Here is a 22596-nt window from a genome sequence, read left to right as displayed (position 1 = left end):
TTCCCATTTTCGGGGTCCATTTTTGGGTTCATTTTGGGATTTCCCATTTTCGGGGTCCCTTTTTTGGTCCATTTTTGGGTTTTTCCCATTTTCGGGGTCCCTTTTCGGATCCATTTTTAGGATTTCCCATTTCTGGGGTCCCTTTTCGGGTTCATTTTTGGGGTTTCCCGATTTTGGGGTCCCATTTTCGGGATCCCTTTTTTGGTTCATTTTGGGATTTTCCCATTTTCGGGGTCCCTTTTTTTGTTCATTTTTAGGATTTCCCATTTCTGGGGTCCCTTTTATGTTTTCCCATTTTTGGGGTCCCTTTTTTTGTTCATTTTTGGGGTTTCCCGATTCCGGGGTCATTTTTGGGGTCCCATTTTTGGGGTTTCGCGATTTTCGGGGTCCCTTTTCGGGTTCATTTTTGGGTTTTTCCCATTTTCGGGGTCCCTTTTTTGGTTAATTTTTGGGGTTTCCCGATTTCGGGGTCCCTTTTCGGGTCCATTTTTAGGATTTCCCATTTTTGGGGTCCCTTTTTGGGCTCATTTTTGGGGTTTTCCCGATTTTTTGGTCCATTTTTGGGTTTTTCCCATTTTTGGGGTCCCATTTTTGTTCATTTTTGTGATTTTCCCATTTTCGGGGTCCCTTTTTGGGTTCATTTTGGGATTTCCCATTTTCGGGGTCCCATTTTTGGGTCCCTTATAGGATTTCCCATTTTCGGGGTCCCTTTTTTGGTCCATTTTTGGGATTTTCCCATTTTCGGGGTCCCTTTTTGGGCTCATTTTTGGGATTTTCCCATTTTCGGGATCCCTTTTTTTGTTCATTTTTGGGGTTTCCCGATTTTGGGGTTAATTTTTGGGGTCCCATTTTGGGATTTCCCGATTTTGGGGTCCCCTCCCCCCCCCGGTGCCGCAGTGGGGGGGTGGCCGTGGGGTGGGGGAGGGGCGCGGCCGCCGCAGCCAATCAGCGCTCCCCGCCCCTCCCCCCCCCCGCAGTGTCGCGATCTCTGTCGCGACATCGCCGCCGCCCCCCTCAGCACCGGGTGGGTCGGGGGGGGGGACCCCAAAATTTTGGGGGGGTGGGGGGGGTCCAAGAGGCCCGAGGGGGGGGAGGGGAGGGGGGCGGAGCCGATTTTTTTTATTTGGGGGGGGGGGGAGGGGGGAGCCGATTTTGGGGGGTTTTGGGGGGTCTCAGGTGAGCGGGGGCGATTTTTGGGGGGGTCCCGGGGGGATTTTGGGGGGTCCCGGGGGGGATTTGGGGGTTTGGGGGGAGGTCCTGGAGGTTTTTGGGGTCTTTTTTTGGGGGGTTCGGGGGGATTTTGGGGGGATTTTGGGGGGATTTTGGGAGGTCCGGGAGGTTTTTGGGGGTTTCGGGGGGGATTTGGGGGTTTGGGGGGGTCCCGGAGGTTTTTGGGGTTCATTTTTGGGGGGTTCGGGGGAATTTTGGGGGGATTTTGGGGGGATTTTGGGGGTTCCGCGGGGGTTTTTGGGGTCCATTTTTGGGGGTTTCGGGGGGATTTTGGGGGGATTTTGGGGGGTCCGGGAGGATTTTGGGGTTTGGGGGGGGTCCTGGAGGTTTTTGGGGTCCCTTTTTGGGGGGTTCGGGGGGATTTTGGGGGGCTCGGGGGGATTTTGGGGGGATTTTGGGAGGTCCGGGAGGATTTTGGGGGTTTCAGGGGGATTTTGGGGGGATTTTGGGGGGTCCCGGGGGGGATTTTGGGGGTTTCGGGGGGTCCCAGGGGTTTTTGGGGTCCATTTTTGGGGGGTCCGGGAGGATTTTGGGGGTTTCGGGGGGGTCCCGGGGGGATTTTGGGGGGTCCCGGGGGGGAATTGGGGGTTTGGGGGGGGGTCCCGGAGGTTTTTGGGGTCCATTTTTGGGGGCTTCGGGGGGATTTTGGAGGGTCTCGGGGGGGATTTTGGGGGGGATTTTGGGGTTCGGGGGGGTCCCGGAGGTTTTTGGGGTCCCTTTTTGGGGGGTTCGGGGGGATTTTGGGGGGATTTTGGGGAGATTTTGGGGGGTCCGGGAGGATTTTGGGGTTTGGGGGGGTCCGGGAGGATTTTGGGGGTTTCGGGGGGATTTTGGGGTTCGGGGGGGTCCCGGGGCTTTTTGGGGTCCCTTTTTGGGGGTTTCGGGGGGATTTTGGGGGGATTTTGGGGGGATTTTTGGGGGGATTTTGGGGTTTCGGGGGGTCCTAGGGGTTTTTGGGGTCAATTTTTGGGGGTTTCGGGGGGATTTTGGGGGTCTCGGGGGGGTTTTGGGAGGGATTTTGGGGTTCGGGGGTTCCCGGGGGTTTTTGGGGTCCCTTTTGGGGGTTTCGGGAGGATTTTGGGGGGATTTTGGGGGGATTTTGGGGAGGATTTTGGGGGCTTCGAGGGGATTTTGGGGGGAATTTGGGGGTCCCACCTCTCCGGGAGTTAATTTCGGGGGGGGTCCCCCATTTTTGGGAAGATTTGGGGGATTTTGGGGGGTCCGGGGCCGTTTTTGGGGGGTGGGGGCGGCTCTGACCCCCCATTTTTGCCCCCCCAGGTGTTCTCGGAGCTCCCCCCAGCCCCGGGTGGGGTTTTTGGGGGGTTTTTGGGGGTTTTTGGGGGGTTTTTGGGGGTCCCCCCCAGCCATGGCCCCCCCCCGGCAGGACAAGCGCGGCTCCATCGTCCCCTTCGTGCTGCTGGTGGAGGTGAGGGGACCCCAAAAATCGAGGGGGGGACCCCAAAAATCCCCCGGAGAGAGACCCCAAAATCCACCCGGGGAGGACCCCAAAAATCCCCCGGGGGAGACCCCAAAATCAGCCCCGGGGGAGACCCCAAAAATCGAGGGGGGAACCCCAAAATCAGCCCCGAGAGGACCCCAAAATCTACAGGGGGGGGGACCCCAAAAATCGCGGGGTGGGACCCCAAAAATCCCTCGAGGAAAGACCCCAAAATCCATCTGGGTAGGGCCCCAAAAATCCCCCGGGGGAGACCCCAAAAATCGAGGGGGGAACCCCAAAAATCGAGGGGGGGAACCCCAAAATCCACCCGGGGGGGGCCTCAAAATCAGCCCTGGGGGAACCCCAAAATCCACCCGGAGGGGACCCCAAAAATCCCCCGGGGGAGACCCCAAAAATCGAGGGGGGAACCCCAAAAATCGCGGGGTGGGAGCCCCAAAAATCCCCCGGAGGGAGACCCCAAAAATCGAGGGGGGAACCCCGAAATCAGCCCTGGGAGGACCCCAAAAATCCCCCGGGGGAGACCCCAAAAATCGAGGGGGGGAACCCCAAAATCCACCCGGGGGGGGCCTCAAAATCAGTCCCGGGGAAACCCCAAAATCCACCCGGAGGGGACCCCAAAATACATTCAGGGAGGGCCCCAAAAATCGAGGGGGGAACCCCAAAAATCCCTCGAGGGAAGACCCCAAAATCAGCCCTGGGGGGGACCCCAGAAATAGAGGGGGGAACCCCAAAATCCACGCCGGGGAGGACCCCAAAAATCGCGGGGTGGGACCCCAAAAATCCCTCGAGGGAAGACCCCAAAATCCATCCGGGGAGGGCCCCAAAAATCGAGGGGGGTGACCCCAAAATCCACCCGGGGAGGACCCCAAAAATCCCCCAGGGGAGACCCCAAAAATCGAGGGGGGAACCCCAAAAATCGCGGGGTGGGAGCCCCAAAAATCCCCCGGGGGCACCCCAAAAATCGCCGAGGGGGGACCCCAAAAATCCCTCGAGGGAAGACCCAAAATCCACCCGGGGAGGACCCCAAAAATCGCCGGGGGGACCCCAAAATCAGCCCTGGGGGGCCCCAAAATCAGCCCCGGGAGGACCCCAAAAATCGAGGGGGGAACCCCAAAAATCCCTCGAGGGAAGACCCCAAAATCCATCCGGGGGGACCCCAAAATCTACAGGGGGGGGACCCCAAAATCAGCCCTGGGGGGACCCCAAAATCCACCCGGGGAGGGCCCAAAAATCGAGGGGGGTGACCCCAAAATCAGCCCTGGGGGGGCCCCAAAAATCGAGGGGGGGACCCCAAAATCTACAGGGGGGGGACCCCAAAATCCATCCGGGAGACCCCAAAAATCGAGGGGGGGAACCCCAAAATCAGCCCTGGAGGACCCCAAAATCTACAGGGGGGGGACCCCAAAATCCATCCGGGGAGGGCCCCAAAAATTTGAGGGGGGGTCCGGGGGGTCTCTCTGGATTTTGGGGTGACCCCGGCCCCCCCGAGGTGGGGATTTTGGGGGGCTCTGACCCCGTTTTGGGGGTTTTGAGCCGGATTTGGGGGGGATTTTGGGGGGATTTGGGGAGGATTTTGGGGGATATTGGGGAGGATTTTGGGGGGATTTGGGGGGATTTTGGGGGGAATTTTGGGGAGGACTTTGGGGGGAATTTTGGGGGATTTGGGGGAGGATTTTGGGGGGATTTTTGGGGGGATTTGGGGAGGATTTTGGGGGGATTTTGCGGGGATTTTGGGGGGAATTTTGGGGAGGATTTTGGGGGGATTTGGGGAGGATTTACAGGGATTTCAGGGGATTTTTGGGGGATTTTGAGGGGATTTTGGGGGTTTTGGGGTTCACAGCCCCCCAGCTCTTTGGGGAGGGGTCCGGGGGGGTCACTCTGAGTTTTGGGGTGACCCCGACCCCCCAGCTGGGGATTTTGGGGGGCTCTGACCCTGTTTGGGGGGTTCTGAGCCGGATTTTGGGGGGGATTTTTGGGGAATTTTGGGGTTTTTGGGAGGGTTTGGGGTTCTGTCAGATCCGGGGGTTCACTCTGAATTTTGGGGTGCCCCCCCCCCCAGCTGGGGATTTTGGGGGGCACGGCCGCCTTGGCCTACCAGCTGGAGTTCACCGACGCCTTCCCGGTGCACTTTGGGGGGTTCTTCTGCCGGGACCCCGATTTTGGGCGGCCCGACCCGGGACCCCCCGCGCTGAGCCGCGCCCCCCCCGCGCTGGTCTATGCGCTGGTCACGGCCGTGCCCGCCGCCACCGTGAGTGGGGGTCCGGGGGGATTTTGGGGGGTCCTGGGGGGGTTTTGGGGGGGTCCTATAGAGGTTTTGGGGGGTCCTGGGGGGGTTAAAATGGGGTTTGGGGGGGTTAAAATGGGGTTTGGGGGGTCCTGGGGGGGTCAGAAAGGGGATTTGGGGGGTCCTGGGGGAGTAAATTGGGGTTTGAGGGATCCTTGGGGGGTTCTGGGGGGGTTAAAATGGGGCTTGGGGGGTCCTGGAAGGGTTAAAATGGGTTTGGGAGGGTTGAAATGGGGTTTGGGGGGTTCTGGGGGGTCAAAATGGGGTTTGGGGGGGGTTAAAAGGGGGTTTTGAGGGGGTTGAAATGGGGTTTGGGGGGGGCAAAATGGGATTTGGGGGAGTTAAAATGGGGTTTGGGGGGTTCTGGGGGGATCAGAAAGGGGATTTGGGGGGTCCTGGGGGGAGTAAATTGGGGTTTGAGGGATCCTTGCGGGGTTCTGGGGGGGTTAAAATGGGGTTTGGGGGGTCCTGGGGGAGATTTGGGTGGTCGTGGGGGGGAAAATGGGGTTTGGGGGGGTTAAAATGGGGTTTGGGGGGTCTTAAGGGGGGAAAAATGGGGTTTGGGGGGGCAAAAGGGGGTTTGGGGGGTCTTTGGAGGGGTTAAAAGGGGGTTTGGGAGGGTTAAAATGGGGTTTGGGGGAGTGAAAATGGGGGTTTGGGGGGTTCTGGGGGGTCAAAATGGGGTTTGGGGGGATTAAAGTGGGGTTTGGGGGGTCCTGGGGGGGATCTGGGGGGAGGAATGGTGTTTGGAGGGGTTAAAATGGAGTTTTGGGGGGTCAAAATGGGGTTTGGGGGGGTTAAAATGGGGTTTGGGGGTCCTGGGGGGTTTTTGGGGGGTCCGGGAGGGGGTCAGAAAGGGGATTTGGGGGGTCCTGGAGCAGTTCTGGGGGGGTCAAAATGGGGTTTGGGGGGTCCTGGGGGGGTTAAAATGGGGTTTGGGGGGGGCAAAATGGGGGTTGGGGGGTCCTGGAAGGGAGGAAATGGGGTCCAAAAGGGGTTTTGGGGGGTCCTGGGGGGGAAAAATTTGGTTTGGGGGGTCCTGGGAGGGTTAAAATGGGGTTTGGGTGGTCCTGGGGGGGATTTGGGGGGTCCTGGGGGGAGTAAATTGGGGTTTGGGGGGGCCTGGGGGGGGGATATGGGGTCCAAAAGGGGTTTGGGGGGGCCTGGGGGGATCAAAATGAGGTTTGGGGGGGTCAAAATGGGCTTTGGGGGGGCCTGGGGGGGTCAGAAAGGGGATTTGGGGGGGTTAAAAGGGGGTTTGGGGGGTAAAAATGGGGGGTGGGGGGGGCAAAATGGGATTTGGGGGGGCAAAATGGGGGTTCGGGGGTCTTTGGAGGGGTTAAAATGGGGTTTGGGGGGTCCTGGGGGGGGTCAGAAAGGGGATTTGGGGGGTTTGGGGGGGTTAAAATGGGGTTTGGGGGGGTCCTATAGAGGTTTTGGGCGGTCCTGGGGGGGATTTGGGGGGTCCTGGGGGGGGTTAAATTGGGGTTACGGGGGATTAAAATGGGGTTTGGGGGGGTCATGGGGGGGTTTTGGGGGGATTTTTGGGGTTTTTTTGGGGATATTTTTTGGGGTGTTTGGGGGGATTTTGGGGTGTTTTTGGGGTGTTTTTGGGGTCCCTGACAGCCCCTCCCCCCAGATGGCGCTGGGGGAGCTCCTGGGCCGTTTGGGGGGGTCCCGGGGGGGTCGCGCCCCCCCCCAGCGCGGGGCCGTGGGGCGGCTGCTGCGGTTCCTCGGTGAGGAGGGGCTGGGGGGGCGTGGGGGGATTTGGGGGGATTTGGGGGAATTTGGGGGAATTTGGGGGGATTTGGGGGGATTTCGGGGGGATTTGGGGGGATTTGGGGGGGATTTTGGGGGGATTTGGGGGGATTTGGGGGGGATTTGGGGGGGATTTGGGGGGATTTTGGGGGGGATTTGGGGGGGTTTGGGGGGATTTGGGGGGATTTGAGGGGATTTGGAGGGATTTGGGGAGTTTAGGGGGGTCTGGGGGGGATTTCGGGAGGATTTTGGGGGGGATTTGGGGGGTTTGGGGGATTTTGGGGGGATTTGAGGGGATTTGGGGGGGATTTGGGGGTGATTTTGGGGGGTTTGGGGAGGATTTGGGGGGATTTGGGGGGATTTGGGGGGATTTTGGGGGGATTTGGGGGGGATTTGGGGGGGATTTGGGGGGGATTTGGGGGGATTTTGGGAATTTAGGGGAGGTCTGGAGGGGTTCGGAAGAATTTTGGGGGGTTTGGGGGGATTTGAGGGGGATTTTGGGGGGATTTTTGGGGGTCTGGGGGGGATTTTGGGGGGATTTGGGGAGTTTAGGGGGGTCTGGGGGGATTTCGGGAGGATTTGGGGGGCATTTACCCCTGAAAATCCCATTTTATCCCCCAAAAATCCCATTTTTTACCCCAAATTCCCCCCAAAAATCCCATTTTCCCCCCTAAATTCCCCCCCCAAAACCCCCTTTTCCCCCCCAAAACTCCCCCCAAAAATCCCATTTTTCACCACAAAATCCCCCCAAAAATCCCATTTTCACCCCCCAAAATCCCCTTTTTTACCAAAAATCACATTTTTCACCCCAAAATCCCCCCAAAAATTCCGGTTTTCACCCCAAAATCCCCTTTTAACACCCCCCAAAAATCCCATTTTTTACCCCAAATTCCCCCCCAAAAATCCCATTTTTCACCCCAATTTATCCCAAAAATCCCATTTTTTACCCCATTTTTGACCAAAATCCCCGTTTTTCTCCCCAAATTCCCCCCAGGCGTGTTCTCCTTCGGCCTTTTGGCCCCAAAACCCCCTTTTAACCCCCCAAAAACCCCCAAATTTCCCCCAAATCCCCCCCAAAAATCCCATTTTTCACCCCAATTTATCCCAAAAATCTCATTTTTGACCAAAATCCCCCTTTTTCGCCCCAAATTTCCCCCCCAGGCGTGTTCTCCTTCGGCCTTTTGGCCCCAAAACCCCCTTTTTACCCCCCGAAAATCCCATTTTCACCCCAAATCCTCCCCAAAAATCCCATTTTTTACCCCAAATTCCCCCCAAAAATCCCATTTTCCCCCCTAAATTCCCTCCCAAAACCCCCCTTTTCCCCCCCAAAACTCCCCCCAAAAATCCCATTTTTCACCCCAAAATCCCCTCAAAAATCCCATTTTCACCCCCCAAAATCCCCTTTTTTACCAAAAATCCCATTTTTCACCCCAAAATCCCCCCCAAAATTCCGGTTTTCACCCCAAAATCCCATTTTTTACCAAATTCCCCATTTTTCACCCCAAACTCCCCCCTCAAAAATCCCATTTTTCCCCCAAAATCCCCTTTTTTACCAAAATCCCATTTTTTACCAAAATCCCCCTTTTTCCCCCCAAATTTCCCCCCAGGCGTGTTCTCCTTCGGCCTGCTGACCCCAAAACCGCCTTTTAACCCCCCAAAAACCCCCAAATTTCCCCCAAATCCCCCCCAAAAATCCCATTTTTCACCCCAATTTATCCCCAAAATCCCATTTTTTACCCCATTTTTTACCAAAATCCCCCTATTTCCCCCCAAATCCCCCTCCCCAGGCGTGTTCTCCTTCGGCCTTTTGGCCCCAAAACCCCCTTTTAACACCCCCCAAAAATCCCATTTTTTACCCCAAATTCCCCCCAAAAATCCCATTTTTTCACCCCGAACACCCCCAAAAATCCCATTTTCACCCCAAATCCTCCCCAAAAATCCCATTTTTTACCCGAAATTCCCCCAAAAAATCCCATTTTCCCCCCTAAATTCCCTCCCAAAACCCCCCTTTTCCCCCCCAAAACTCCCCCAAAAATCCCATTTTTCACCCCAAACTCCCCCCTCAAAAATCCCATTTTCACCCCCAAAATCCCCTTTTTTACCAAAAATCCCATTTTTCACCCCAAAATCCCCCCAAAAATTCCAGTTTTCACCCCAAAATCCCCCCCAAAATCCAATTTTTTACCAAATTCCCCATTTTTCACCCCAAACTCCCCCCTCAAAAATCCCATTTTTTACCCCAAATTACCCCCAAAAATCCCCTTTTTTTACAAAATTCCCCATTTTTTACCCCAAAATCTCCCCCAACATCCCATTTTTCACCCCAAATTCCCCCAAAAATCCCATTTTTCACCCAAAAACCCCCTTTTTACCCCCCAAAAATCCCATTTTTTACCCCATTTTTTACCAAAATCCCCCTTTTTCCCCCAAATTTCCCCCCCAAAAATCCCAATTTCACCCCAAAAATCTCATTTTTGACCAAAATCCCCCTTTTTCGCCCCAAATTTCCGCCCAGGCGTGTTCTCCTTCGGCCTGCTGACCCCAAAACCCCCTTTTAACCCCCCAAAACCCCCCAAATTTCCCCCAAATCCCCCCCAAAAATCCCATTTTTCACCCCAATTTATCCCAAAAATCCCATTTTTGACCAAAATCCCCCTTTTTCGCCCCAAATCTCCCCCCAGGCGTGTTCTCCTTCGGCCTTTTGGCCCCAAAACCCCCTTTTAACACCCCCAAAAATCCAATTTTTTACCAAAAATCCCATTTCCCCCGCCCCAAACACCCCCAAAAATCCCATTTTTTACCCCATTTTTTACCAAAATCCCCGTTTTTCGCCCCAAATTTCCCCCCCAGGCGTGTTCTCCTTCGGCCTTTTGGCCACCGCCATCTTCGCCAACGCGGTTCAGGTGGTCCTGGGGACCCCCTCCCCACATTTCCTCGCGGTCTGCCGCCCCAACTACAGCGCGCTGGGCTGCGCCGAGACCCCTCCCCAAATTCAGACCCCGCCCCAAATGGAGACCCCTCCCCAAATTCAGACCCCGCCCCAAATGGAGACCCCGCCCCAAATTCAGACCCCGCCCCAAATTCAAATTGAGACCCCTCCCCAAATTCAGACCGCGCCCCAAATTCCGGCTCCTGGTCTCCCCGCGCCCCCTCCCCAATTTGCGGCTCTTTCCCGATCGGGACCCCCTCCCCAATTTGAGCCCCCCGGTCCCGCCGCGCCCCCTCCCCAATTTGGGGTCCCCGGTCCTGCCGCGCCCCCTCCCCAATTTGCGGCTCTTTCCCGATCGGGACCCCCTCCCCAATTCTCGTCCCATTCCCGGTCCGCGCCCCCTCCCCAATTTGGGGTCCCCGGTCGTGCCGCGCCCCCTCCCCAATTCGGATCTCCCGGTCCCGCTGCGCCCCCTCCCCAATTTGGAGTCCCCGGTCCCGTCGCGTCCTCGTCCAGGTCCACGCCCCCTCCCCAATTCAGATCCCCCGGTCCCGCCGCGCCCCCTCCCCAATTTGATACTCGCGGTCCCGCCGCGCCCCCTCCCCAGTCCGCGCCCCCTCCCCAATTCTCGTCCCCTTCCCGACCCGCGCCCCCTCCCCAATTTGGAGTCCCCGGTCCCGCTGCGCCCCCTCCCCAATTTGGAACCCGCGGTCGTCCCGCGCCCCCTCCCCAATTTGGAGTCCCCGGTGCCGCGCCCCCTCCCCAATTCTCGTCCCATTCCCGGTCCGCGCCCCCTCCCCAATCCGCGCCCCCTCCCCAATTTGAAGCCCGCGGACCCGCTGCGCCCCCTCCCCAATTTGGAGTCCCCAATCCCGCCGCGCCCCCTCCCCAATTTGGAGTCCCCGGTCCTGCTGCGCCCCTTCCCCAGTCCGCGCCCCCTCCCCAATTCTCAACCCGTGACCGACCCGCGCCCCCTCCCCAAATTGGAGTCCCCGGTCCCGCTGCGCCCCTTCCCCAGTCCGCGCCCCCTCCCCAGTCCGCGCCCCCTCCCCAATTTGGAGTCCCCGGTCCTGCTGCGCCCCTTCCCCAGTCCGCGCCCCCTCCCCAATTCGACACTGGCGGTCCCGCCGCGCCCCCTGCCCAGCCCCGATCGGCGCCCCCTCCCCAATTGGCGCCCCCTCCCCAATTCGTGCCCGCGGGGGTCTCCGCCTGTTCCGGCCCCGCTCCCGCCGTGGCCGCCGCGCGCCGCGACGTTCCGTGCAAGGAGGCGGCGCTGGGCGCGTACGCGGGGGCGTTCGCCGGGGTGAGATTTGGGGTGAAATCCCGGGATTTTGGGGCTTTTTGGGGATTTTGGGGTTTTGGGGGTTTTTTTTCGGGTTATTTGGGGGTTTTTAGCGGTTTTGGGGGGGTTTATTTGGGGTTATTTGGGGTTTATTTGGGCGCTGGGCGCGTACGCGGGGGCGTTCGCCGGGGTGAGATTTGGGGCGAAATTCCGGGATTTTGGGGTTTTTTGGGGTTATTTTGAATTTTTGGGGTTTTTTTCATTTTTTTGGGTGGTTATTTGGGGTTATTTGGGGTTTATTTGCGGTTATTTGGGGTTTATTTCGAGTTATTTCGGGGTTATTTGGGGTTTGGGAGCCCCCGCGGGGGCGTTCGCCGGGGTGAGATTTGGGGAGAAATCCCGCGATTTTGGGGCTTTTTGGGGATTTTGGGGTTTATTTGGGGTTTATTTAGGGTTTTGGGGTTTATTTGGGGTTATTTGGGGTTTTTTTGGGGTTTATTTGAAGTTTATTTGGGGTTTGGGAGCCCCCGCGGACGCGTTCGCGGGGCTGAGATTTGGGGGAAATTCGGGCATTTTGGGGCTTTTTGGGCTTTTTGGGTTTATTTCGTTTTTTGGGGTTTTTTTTCGGGTTATTTGGGGGTTTTTAGCGGTTTTGGGGGGGTTTATTTGGGGTTATTTGGGGGTTTTTAGCGGTTTTGGGGGGGTTTATTTGGGGTTATTTGGGGTTTATTTGGGCGCTGGGCGCGTACGCGGGGGCGTTCGCCGGGGTGAGATTTGGGGAGAAATTCGGGCATTTTGGGGCTTTTGGGGTTATTTCGGGTTTTTTTGGGATTTCGGGTATTTTTTAGGGTTTTTTTGGGGGTTTTTTTAGCGGTTTTTTGGCGGTTATTTGGGGTTTATTTCGAGTTATTTCGGGGTTATTTGGGGTTTGGGAGCCCCCGCGGGGGCGTTCGCCGGGGTGAGATTTGGGGGCAATTTGGGGGATTTTGGGGCTTTTTTGGCTATTTTGGGTTTATTTCGTTTTTTTGGTTTTTTTTTTCGGGTTATTTGGGGGTTTTTAGCGGTTTTGGGGGGGTTTATTTGGGGTTTATTTGGGGTTATTTGGGCGCTGGGCGCGTACGCGGGGGCGTTCGCCGGGGTGAGATTTGGGGGAAATTCGGGCATTTTGGGGCTTTTTGGGTTTTTTTGGGGTGGTTATGGTGGGTTTTGGGGGTTCTTTTGGGGTTATTTTGGGGGTTTTTTGGGTTTTTTGGGGGGATTTTTGGGGTTTTTTTTGGGGTTCTTGGGGGTTTTTGGGTTTGGGGTTTTCGGGGTGATTTTGGCGTTATTTTGGGGTTATTTTGGGGTTATTTTGGGTCCTTTTTTTGGGATTTTGGGGTGACTCTGTCTGTCCCCCCAGCTGTACGTGACCCTGGCCTGGCGGGGGGGGGGGTCCCGCCTGGCCAAGCCCGCGGCGGTTTTGGGGTTCGCGGCCCCCCCGTTCCTGCTGGGGGCGCTGCGCGTGGCCGAGCACCGCAACAGTTGGGGGGGGGTCCTGGGGGGCTTCCTGGGCGGCACCGCCATCGCCGCCTTCCTGGTGAGACCCCCGAAAATCCCCCCAAAAAAATCCCCCCCAAAAAAATCCCCCCCCAAAAAAATCCCACCAAAAAATCCCAAAAAATTCCCAAAAAATCTCCCCGAAAATCCCACAAAAATACCAAAAAGCAGCCCCAAAAAATCCCCAAAAATCACCCCAAAAAAATCCCACCAAAAAATACTGCCCAAAAAAATCCCCCCCCCAAAAAATCCCAAAAAAATCCCCAAAAAATTCCCCCCCCAAAAAATCCCCCAAAAAAATCCCGCCAAAAAATACTGCCCAAAAAAATCCCCCCCCAAAAAAATCCCAAAATATCCCAAAAAATCCCGAAAAATTCCCAAAAAAATCCCACAAAAAATCCCACAAAAATACCCAAAAATCATCTCCAAAATATACCCCAAAAAAATCCCAAAAAAATCCCAATAAAATTCCCCAAAATCCACCCCCGGGTTCCTGGGCGGCACCGCCATCGCCGCCTTCCTGGTGAGACCCCCGAAAATCCCCCCAAAAAAATCCCCCCCCAAAAAAATCCCACCAAAAAATCCAAAAAAATCCCACCAGAAAATCCCAAAAAAAAATCCCCCTCCAAAAAAATCCCACCAAAAAATCCCAAAAAAATCCCAAAAAATCTCCCCGAAAATCCCACAAAAATACCAAAAAGCATCCCCAAAAAATCCCCAAAAATCCCCCCAAAAAAATCCCACCAAAAAATCCCCAAAATATCCCAAAAATCCCGCAAAATTCCCAAAAAAACCCCACAAAAAATCCCACAAAAATACCCAAAAATCATCTCCAAAATATACCCCAAAAAAATCCCAAAAAAATCCCAATAAAATTCCCCAAAATCCACCCCCGGGTTCCTGGGCGGCACCGCCATCGCCGCCTTCCTGGTGAGACCCCCGAAAATCCCCCCAAAAAAATCCCCCCCACAAAAAAATCCCCCCCCAAAAAAATCCCCCCCCAAAAAAATCCCCAAAAATCCCAAAAAATCTCCCCGAAAATCCCACAAAAATACCAAAAAGCATCCCCAAAAAATCCCCAAAAATCACTCCAAAAAAATCCCAAAAAATCCTCCAAAAAAATCTTCAAAATAATTCCCCCCATAAAAGTCCAAAAAATCTCCACAAAAATTCCCACAAAAATCCCCAAAATCACCCCCAAAAATTCCCCAAAAATCCCCCCAAAAAATAAAAAAAATCCCCCAAAAAATCCCAATAAAATTCCCCAAAATCCACCCCAAATCCACTCCAAATTCCCCCAAATTCCCCCCATATTCTCTCCAAAATCCCCCAAAATTCCCTCAGAAAGAACCAAATCCCCCCAAATTCCCCCCAAATCCCCCCAAAATTCCCCAAAATCCCCCAAATTCCCTCAAAATCCCCCAAATCCCCCCAAATTCCCCCAAAATACCCAAAAATCCCCAAAATCCCCCCAAATTCTCAAAATCCCCCAAATCCCCCCAAATCCCCCCAAAATCCCCCCAAATCCCCCCAAATCCCCCCAATCCCCCCCAAATCTCCCCAAATCTCCCCAAATCTCCCCCCAAATCCCCCTCAAAATCCCCCCAATCCCCCAAAATCCCCCCAAATCCCCCCAAATCCCCCCAAATTCCCCCAAAATCCCCCAAATCCCCCCAAATCCCCCCAAATCCCCCAAAATACCCAAAAATCCCCAAAATCCACCAAAATCCCCCAAAACCACCCCAAATCCCCCAACATCCTCCAAAATACTCCCAAATCTCCCCCAAAATCCTCCCCAAAATCCCCCAAAATTCCCTCAAAATACCCAAAAATCCCCAAAATCCCCCCAAATCCCCCAAAATCTCCCCAAATCTCCCCCCAAATCCCCCTAAAATGCCCCAAATTCCCCCAAATCCCCCCAAAATCCCCCAAATCTCCCCAAAATCCCCCATTTTCACCCAAAATCCCCCCAAATCCCCCCAAAATCCCCCCAAATTCCCATCTCGCCCCTCCCCCCAGGTGACGTGTGTGGTCGGGAACTTCCAGAGCCCGGGGGGGGATTTTGGGGGGGATTTGGGGGGGGCGGGGACCCCCCGAGCCCCCCCCGAGGTGCCCCCCCAAAATCCCCAACCCCCCCTGGAGGAGCTCAGCGTGGCCCAGGTGAGACCCCCAAAAATCACCCCAAAATCACCCCAAAATCACCCCAAAAATCAGCCCAAAATCAGCCCCAAATCACCCCAAAATCAGCCCAAAATCACCCCAAAATCAGCCCAAAATCACCCCAAAAACAGCCAAAAAATCAGCCCAAAATCAGCCCAAATTTACACCAAAAATCATCCCAAAATCACCCCAAAAACGGGGGTGGGACCCCAAAAATCACCCCGAAAATCACCTCAAAATTCACCCCAAAAATCACCCCAAAACCGGGAGGGGGACCCCAAAAATCAGCCCCAAAATCATCCCAAAAATGGGGGCGGGACCCCAAAAATCAGCCCCAAAATCAGCCCAAAAATGAACCCCAAAATTCACCCAAAAAATCACCCCAAAAACAGAAGGGGGGAACTCCAAAAATCACCCCAAAAATCACCCCAGAAACGGGGGAGGGGACCCCAAAAATCAGCCCGAAAATCAGCCCAAAATTCACCCAAAAATCGCCCCAAAAATGGAGGGAAGGGACCCCAAAAAGAGACCCCAAAATCAGCCCAAAATTCACCCAAAAAATCACCCCAAAAACGGGCGGGGGCCCCAAAAATCAGCCCAAAATTCACCCAAAAATCACTCAAAAAATCACCCCCAAATCACCCCAAAATCACCCAAAAATCAGCCCAAAATCAGCCCAAAATTCACCCAAAAATCACTCCAAAAACGGGCGGGGGCCCCAAAAATCAGCCCAAAATTCACCCAAAAATCACTCAAAAAATCACCCCCAAATCACCCCAAAATCACCCAAAAATCAGCCCAAAATCAGCCCAAAAATGATCCCCCAAAATCACCCCAAAAATGGAGGGGAGGGAACCCCAAAAATCAGCCCCAAAATCAGCCCAAAATTCACCCAAAAAATCACCCCAAAAATTGGGGGGGGGACCCCAAAATCACCCCAAAAATGGACCCCAAAAACGGGCAGGGACCCCAAAAATGGGGAGGGACCAAAAACCCCAAAAAGGGACCCCAAAAATGGGGAGGGGGGACCCCAAAATTTGGTGTGGAAAATGAGGGGGACCCCAAAATTTGTGGTGACGTCATCGTTCCCCCCTCAGGTGCGTCGGGCGGAGTTCCCAGCGGTGACCTGAGACACCCCAAAATTTGGGAACCCCAAAATTTGGGGAATTCTGAAATTTGGGAACCCCAAACATTGGGATCCCAAAAATTGGGGAATTCTGAAATTTGGGAACCCCAAAACTTGGGATCCCAAAATTTGGGGAATTGTAAAATTTGGGATCCCAAAAATTGGGGGGAGGCTGAAATTTGAGATCCCCAAAAATTTGGGAACCCCAAAAATTGGGATCCCAAAAATTGGGGAATTGTAAAATTTGGGATCCCAAAAATTGGGATCCCAAAATTTGGGGAATTATAAAATTTGGGATCCCAAAATTTGAGGGATCCCAAAATTTTGGGGGGAGGGGTGGGAATTTTGGGGGGTGGGGGAGGGGCAATAAAGCGACTTTGTGTGACCCCCCCGTGTGACCTGAGGGAATTTTGGGGGGTCCTGAGGGAATTTTGGGGTTCCTGGGGGGAATTTTGGGGTTCCCGGGGGGAATTTTGGGGTTCCCGGGGGGGATTTTGGGGGTCCTGAGGTAATTTTGGGGTTCCTGAGGGGAATTTTGGGGTTCCCGGGGGGAATTTTGGGGTTCCTGAGGGGATTTTGGGGTTCCCGGGGGGATTTTGGGGTTCCTGAGGCGATTTTGGGGTTCCTGAGGGGAATTTTGGGGTTCCCGAGGGGAATTTTGGGGTTCCCGGGGGGATTTTGGGGTTCCTGAGGGGATTTTGGGGTTCCTGGGGAGATTTTGGGGTTCCCGGGGGGAATTTTGGGGTTCCCGGGGGGGAATTTTGGGGTTCCCGGGGGGATTTTTGGGTTCCCGGGGGGATTTTGGAGTTCCCGTGGGGGATTTTGGGGTTCCCGGGGGGATTTTGGGGTTCCTGAGGGGATTTTGGGGTTCCCGGGGTTATTTTGGGGTTCCCGAGGGGAATTTTGGGGTTCCCGGGGGGAATTTTGGGGTTCCCGGGGGGATTTTGGGGTTCCCGGGGGGATTTTGGGGTCCTGAGGGGATTTTGGGGTTCCCGGGGGGGATTTTGGGGTTCCTGAGGGGAATTTTGGGGCTCCCGGGGGGGATTTTGGGGTTCCCGGGGGGATTTTGGGGTTCCAGAGGGGAATTTTGGGGTTCCCGGGGGGATTTTGGGGTTCCCGGGGGGAATTTTGGGGTCCCCGGGGGGGATTTTGGGGTTCCCGGGGGGAATTTTGGGGTTCCCGAGGGAATTTTGGGGTTCCCGGGGCGATTTTGGGGTTCCCGGGGGGATTTTGGGGTCCCGTGGGGGGATTTTGGGGTTCCCGGGGTGATTTTGGGGTTCCCGGGGGGATTTTGGGGTTCCCGGGTGGAATTTTGGGGTTCCCGGGGGGGATTTTGGGGTTCCTGAGGGGATTTTGGGGTTCCCGGGGGGATTTTGGGGTTCCCGGGGGGGATTTTGGGGTTCCCGGGGGGGATTTTGGGGTTCCTGAGGGGAATTTTGGGGTTCCCGAAAGGAATTTTGGGGTTCCAGGGGGGATTTTTGGGGTTCCTGAGGGAATTTTGGGGTTCCCGGGGGGAATTTTGGGGTTCCCGTGGGGAATTTTGGGGTTCCTGAGGGGAATTTTGGGGGGTCCTGAGGGAATTTTGGGGTTCCTGAGGTAATTTTGGGGTTCCCTGGGGGATTTTGGGGTTCCCGGGCGGATTTTGGGGTTCCCGGGGGGGATTTTGGGGTTCCCGGGGGGGATTTTGGGGTTCCGTGGGGGGATTTTGGGGTTCCCGGGGAGGATTTTGGGGTTCCCGGAGGGATTTTGGTGTTCCCGGGGGGGATTTTGGGGTTCCCGTGGGAATTTTGGGGTTCCCGGGGGGGATTTTGGGGTTCCTGAGGGGATTTTGGGGTTCCTGTGGGGGATTTTGGGGTTCTCGGGGGGGGATTTTGGGGTTCCTGAGGGGGATTTTGGGGTTCCCGGTAGGATTTTGGGGTTCCTGAGGGGAATTTTGGGGTTCCCGAGGGGAATTTTGGGGTTCCCGGGGGGATTTTGGGGTCCCGGGGGGATTTTGGGGTTCCCGGGGGAATTTTGGGGTTCCTGAGCGGATTTTGGGGTTCCCGGGGGGATTTTGGGGTTCCTGAGAGGAATTTTGGGGTTCCCGGGGGAATTTTGGGGTTCCTGAGGGGATTTTGGGGTTCCTGAGGGGATTTTGGGGTTCTCGGGGGGGGATTTTGGGGTTCCTGAGGGGGATTTTGGGGTTCCCGGTAGGATTTTGGGGTTCCTGAGGGGAATTTTGGGGTTCCCGAGGGGAATTTTGGGGTTCCCGGGGGGATTTTGGGGTCCCGGGGGGATTTTGGGGTTCCCGGGGGAATTTTGGGGTTCCTGAGCGGATTTTGGGGTTCCCGGGGGGATTTTGGGGTTCCTGAGAGGAATTTTGGGGTTCCCGGGGGAATTTTGGGGTTCCTGAGGGGATTTTGGGGTTCCTGAGGGGATTTTGGGGTTCCCGGGGGGATTTTGGGGTTCCTGAGGGGATTTTGGGGTTCCTGTGGGGGATTTTGGGGTTCCCGTAAGGAATTTTGGGGTTCCTGAGGGGATTTTGGGGTTCCCGGGGGAATTTTGGGGTTCCCGGGGGGGATTTTGGGGTTCCCGGAGATGCAAAGGGGGCGTGGCTTATATTTATGAATTAAAATTGTGGGCGTGGTCTGCGCAGACTCCGCCTCTTATGCTAAATGGCTGGAAAGGGGGCGTGGCTTATGAGGGATAATTAAAATATTGGGCGTGGTCACCGCAAGCTCCGCCCCCTCGGCTGCGGCGGGTGGGCACTGAGGGGGCGTGGCTTTGTTGATTTGTGGGCGTGGCTTGCTCTGGCCCCGCCCCCTCGGCTGCGGCGGGGCGGGCGCGGCTCCGACGGCCGAGGGTGAGTGGGGGGGGGCGGGGGGGGATTTTTGGGGGGATTTTGGGGGATTCAGGGGAAATTTGGGGGGATTTTTGGGGGGATTTTGGGGGATTCGGGGGAAATTTGGGGGGTTCGGGGCGGGATTTGGGGGATTTGGGGGAATTTGGGGTTTTTTGGGGGGTTTTGGTGGGTTTGAGGGGGGATTTGAGGGGATTTTGGGGGGATTTTTGGGGGGATTTTGGGGGGATTTTGGGGGGATTTGGGGGCGGGCAGGGCTGGGGGTCCCCTATGGATGGGGGGGGACCCCTATGGATGGGGGGGTCCCCTATGGATGGGGGGGGTCCCCTATGGATGGGGGGGGGTCCCTATGGAGGGGGGGGGTCCCCTATGGATGGGGGGGGTCCCCTATGGATGTGGGGGGTCCCCTATGGATGGGGGGGGTCCCTATGGATGGGGGGGGGTCCCCTATGGATGTGGGGGGACCCCCTATGGCCATAGGGGATGGGGGAGGGGGTCGGAGGGGCCCTATAGGAGGGGATTAATGGGGGGGGTCCGAAATTGGGGGGGATTTGGGGGGGTCCCTATGGATGATTTGGGGGCGGGGCCTAAACGGGGGGCAGCCCCATGGGTGGGATCTATAGGGGTGGTCCCCTATAGAGGAGACCCCTATAGACCCCCATGGACCCCTATAGACCCCTATGGACCCCTATGGACCCCTATAGACCCCTATGGACCCCCATAGACCCCCATGGACCCCTATGGACCCCTATAGACCCCTATGGACCCCTATAGACCCCCATGGACCCCAATAGACCCCTATAGACCCCTATGGACCCCCATAGACCCCTATGGACCCCTATAGACCCCTATGGACCCCTATAGACCCCCATAGACCCCTATGGACCCCTATGGACCCCTATAGACCCCTATGGACCCCTATAGACCCCTATGGACCCCCATGGACCCCTATGGACCCCCATAGACCCCTATGGACCCCTATAGACCCCTATGGACCCCTATGGACCCCCATAGACCCCTATGGACCCCTATAGACCCCCATGGACCCCAATAGACCCCTATAGACCCCTATGGACCCCCATAGACCCCTATGGACCCCTATAGACCCCTATGGACCCCCATGGACCCCTATAGACCCCTATAGACCCCTATGGACCCCCATGGACCCCTATGGACCCCTATGGACCCCTATGGACCCCCATGGACCCCTATGGACCCCTATAGACCCCTATGGACCCCCATAGACCCCTATGGACCCCTATGGACCCCTATGGACCCCTATGGACCCCCATAGACCCCTATGGACCCCTATAGACCCCTATGGACCCCTATAGACCCCTATGGACCCCTATAGACCCCTATGGACCCCCATGGACCCCTATAGACCCCCATAGACACCTATGGACCCCTATAGACCCCTATGGACCCCTATAGACCCCTATAGACCCCTATAGACCCGTATGGACCCCCATGGACCCCTATAGACCCCTATGGACCCCTATGGACCCTTATAGACCCCTATGGACCCCTATGGACCCCTATAGACCCCTATGGACCCCTATAGACCCCTATGGACCCCTATGGACCCCTACAGACCCCTATGGACCCCCATAGACCCCTATAGACCCCCATAGACCCCTATGGACCCCTATGGACCCCTATGGACCCCTATAGACCCCTATGGACCCCTATGGACCCCTATGGACCCCTATGGACCCCTATAGACCCCTATGGACCCCCATGGACCCCCATAGACCCCTATAGACCCCTATGGACCCCTATAGACCCCTATGGACCCCCATAGACCCCTATGGACCCCCATAGACCCCTATGGACCCCTATAGACCCCTATAGAACCCCCCAAATTCTGGGGACCCCCACACCCCAAATCTCCCCAACCCCAAATCCCCCCAAATCCCCCCAAATCCCCCCCAAATTCCCCCAAATCTCCCCAAATCCCCCCAATATTCCCTCAAATTCCCCCAAACCCCAAATCCCCCCCAAACCCCAAATTCCCCCAAACCCCCCAAATCTCCCCAAATCCCCCCAAATCCCCCCAAATCCCCCCAAACCCCAGGACCCCCCAAGTGCCCCCAGACCCCCCAAACCTCCCTGACCTCCCCCAGCCCCCCCAGCCCCCCAAATCCCCCCAAATCCCAAACCCCCAGACCCCCCAAATCCCCCCAAATCCCCCCAAATCCCCCCAAATCCCCCAAATCCCCCAAATCCCCCCAAATCCCCCCCAGACCCCCCCAGACCCCCAAATCCCCCCAGACCCCCAAATCCCCCAAATCCCCCCCAGACCCCCAAATCCCCCCAAAATCCCCCCAAATCCCCCCAAAATGCCCCAAATCCCCCCCAAATCCCTCCCTGTGACCCCCAGACCCCCCAGACCCCCCGATTTTGGGGTCCCCTCGGCCCCCGCGGCCCCGGGTATTCTCGTCTCTAACACGGCTGCCCCGCCCGCGCTGTTATTGCTGAGAATACGCGGAGCCGAGAGCGGCCACGCCCGCGACCCCCGCCCGGGACCCCCACCCGAGACCCCCACCCATGGATCCACCCACCCAGGACCCTCCCCAGGGACCCTCGCCGGAGACCCCCACCCAGGACCCAAACATGGATCCACCCTGGGACCCCCACCCGGGACCCTCTCCCAGGGATCCCCACTCGGGACCCCCACCCGGGGACCCCCACCCGAGATCCCCCAAGGATCCACCCAGGACCCCCCAGGGACCCCCCGCGACCCCCAACCGGGACCACCCACCCGGGACCCCCACTCGGGACCCCCACTCGGGACCCCCACCCGCGACTCCAAACCGGGACCACCCACCCAGGACCCACCCACGGACCTTCCCGGGGAGCCCCACCCGTGACCCCCACCGAGGGACCCCCACCCGGGACCCACCCATGGACCCCCCCAGGGACCCCCATGGACCCACCCAGGGACCCCCACCCGGGACCCCCACCCGAGACCCCCACCCAAGATCCCCCCAGGGACCCCCAAATGCCCCACCTGGGACCCACCCAGGGACTCCCACCCGGGACCCCCACTCGGGACCCTCACTCGGGACCCTCACTCGGGACCCTCACTCGGGACCCTCACTCGGGACCCTCACTCGGGATCCCCACCCGGGACCCCCGCCCGGGACCCCCACCCAGGACCCCTGTCCAGGGACTCCCTGGGACCCCCACTCGGGACCCCCACCCGGGACCCCCACCCGGGACCCCCACCCGAGACCCCCACCCGCGACTCCAAACCGGGACCACCCACCCAGGACCCACCCATAGACCCACCCAGGGAGCCCCAACTGCGACCCCCGCCCGAGACCCCCACCCGGGACCCCCACACGGACTCCTCCCAGGGACTCCTCAGGAACCCACCCAAGACCCCACCCAGGACCTACCGGGGGACCCCCATTCGGGACCCCCGCCTGGGGACCCCCACAACCCCCATCCAGGGACCCCCACCCGAGATCCCCCCATGGACCCACCTGGGACCCCCCAGGGACCCCCCGCAACCCCCAACCTTCACCCTGGGACCCCCACTCGGGACCCCCCCAGGGACCCACCCGAGACCCCTGCCCGGGACCCCCACCCAAGATTCCCCCAGGCACCCACTCGAGACCCCCCCAGGGACCCCCATGGACCCACCCGGGACCCCCTCCCAGGGACCCCCCCATGGACCCATCCAGGGACCCCCACGACCCCCTGGGACCCCCCCTTTGGGGACACTCAGGTGGCCCTTGGGGACCTTTGGGTGACATTTGGGGACCCTCCTGTGACCTTTGGGTGGCCTTTGGGGACCTTTGGGTGACATTTGGGAACCTTTGGGTGACATTTGGGGACCTTTGGGGACACTGGGGTGGCCCTTGGGGACCTTTGGGTGGCTTTTGGGGACCTCTGGGTGGCCCTTGAGGACACTCAGGTGGCACTGGGGACCTTTGGGTGGCCTTTGGGGACCTTTGGGTGACATTTGGGAACCTTTGGGTGACA

At 57.3% G+C, this 22596-nt stretch overlaps 1 protein-coding gene across 1 annotated transcript; it reads left to right on the top strand.

The window, feature by feature from the left end:
- The first annotated feature begins 935 nt into the window (after positions 1-935).
- LOC121468272 (phospholipid phosphatase-related protein type 2-like) lies at positions 936-15871 on the top strand. Its single transcript, XM_072919882.1, has 9 exons — positions 936-1024; positions 2509-2656; positions 4749-4937; positions 6613-6709; positions 9582-9859; positions 10751-10963; positions 12342-12518; positions 14498-14638; positions 15736-15871. The coding sequence occupies exons 2-9, from the start codon at positions 2597-2599 to the stop codon at positions 15766-15768; spliced, it is 1188 nt and encodes a 395-aa protein (XP_072775983.1). The 5' UTR covers positions 936-1024; positions 2509-2596; the 3' UTR covers positions 15769-15871.
- The last annotated feature ends 6725 nt before the right edge of the window (positions 15872-22596 follow it).

The sequence above is a fragment of the Taeniopygia guttata genome, chromosome 30 (assembly GCF_048771995.1).
Source record: "Taeniopygia guttata chromosome 30, bTaeGut7.mat, whole genome shotgun sequence".
Lineage (NCBI taxonomy): Eukaryota > Metazoa > Chordata > Aves > Passeriformes > Estrildidae > Taeniopygia > Taeniopygia guttata.
Note: the sequence above shows the minus strand (reverse complement) of the source record. Positions and strands in the feature narration are given on the sequence as shown.

What these genes read in the sequence shown, in the direction of transcription:
- LOC121468272 (XM_072919882.1), top strand. Translation starts at nt 2,597, where the DNA reads ATGGCCCCCCCCCGGCAGGACAAGCGCGGCTCCATCGTCCCCTTCGTG. An exon ending in GCGGCTGCTGCGGTTCCTCG is followed by an intron (nt 6,710 to 9,581) that starts GTGAGGAGGGGC and finishes TTTCCCCCCCAG; the next exon opens with GCGTGTTCTCCTTCGGCCTT. An exon ending in CCGCCATCGCCGCCTTCCTG is followed by an intron (nt 12,519 to 14,497) that starts GTGAGACCCCCG and finishes CCCTCCCCCCAG; the next exon opens with GTGACGTGTGTGGTCGGGAA.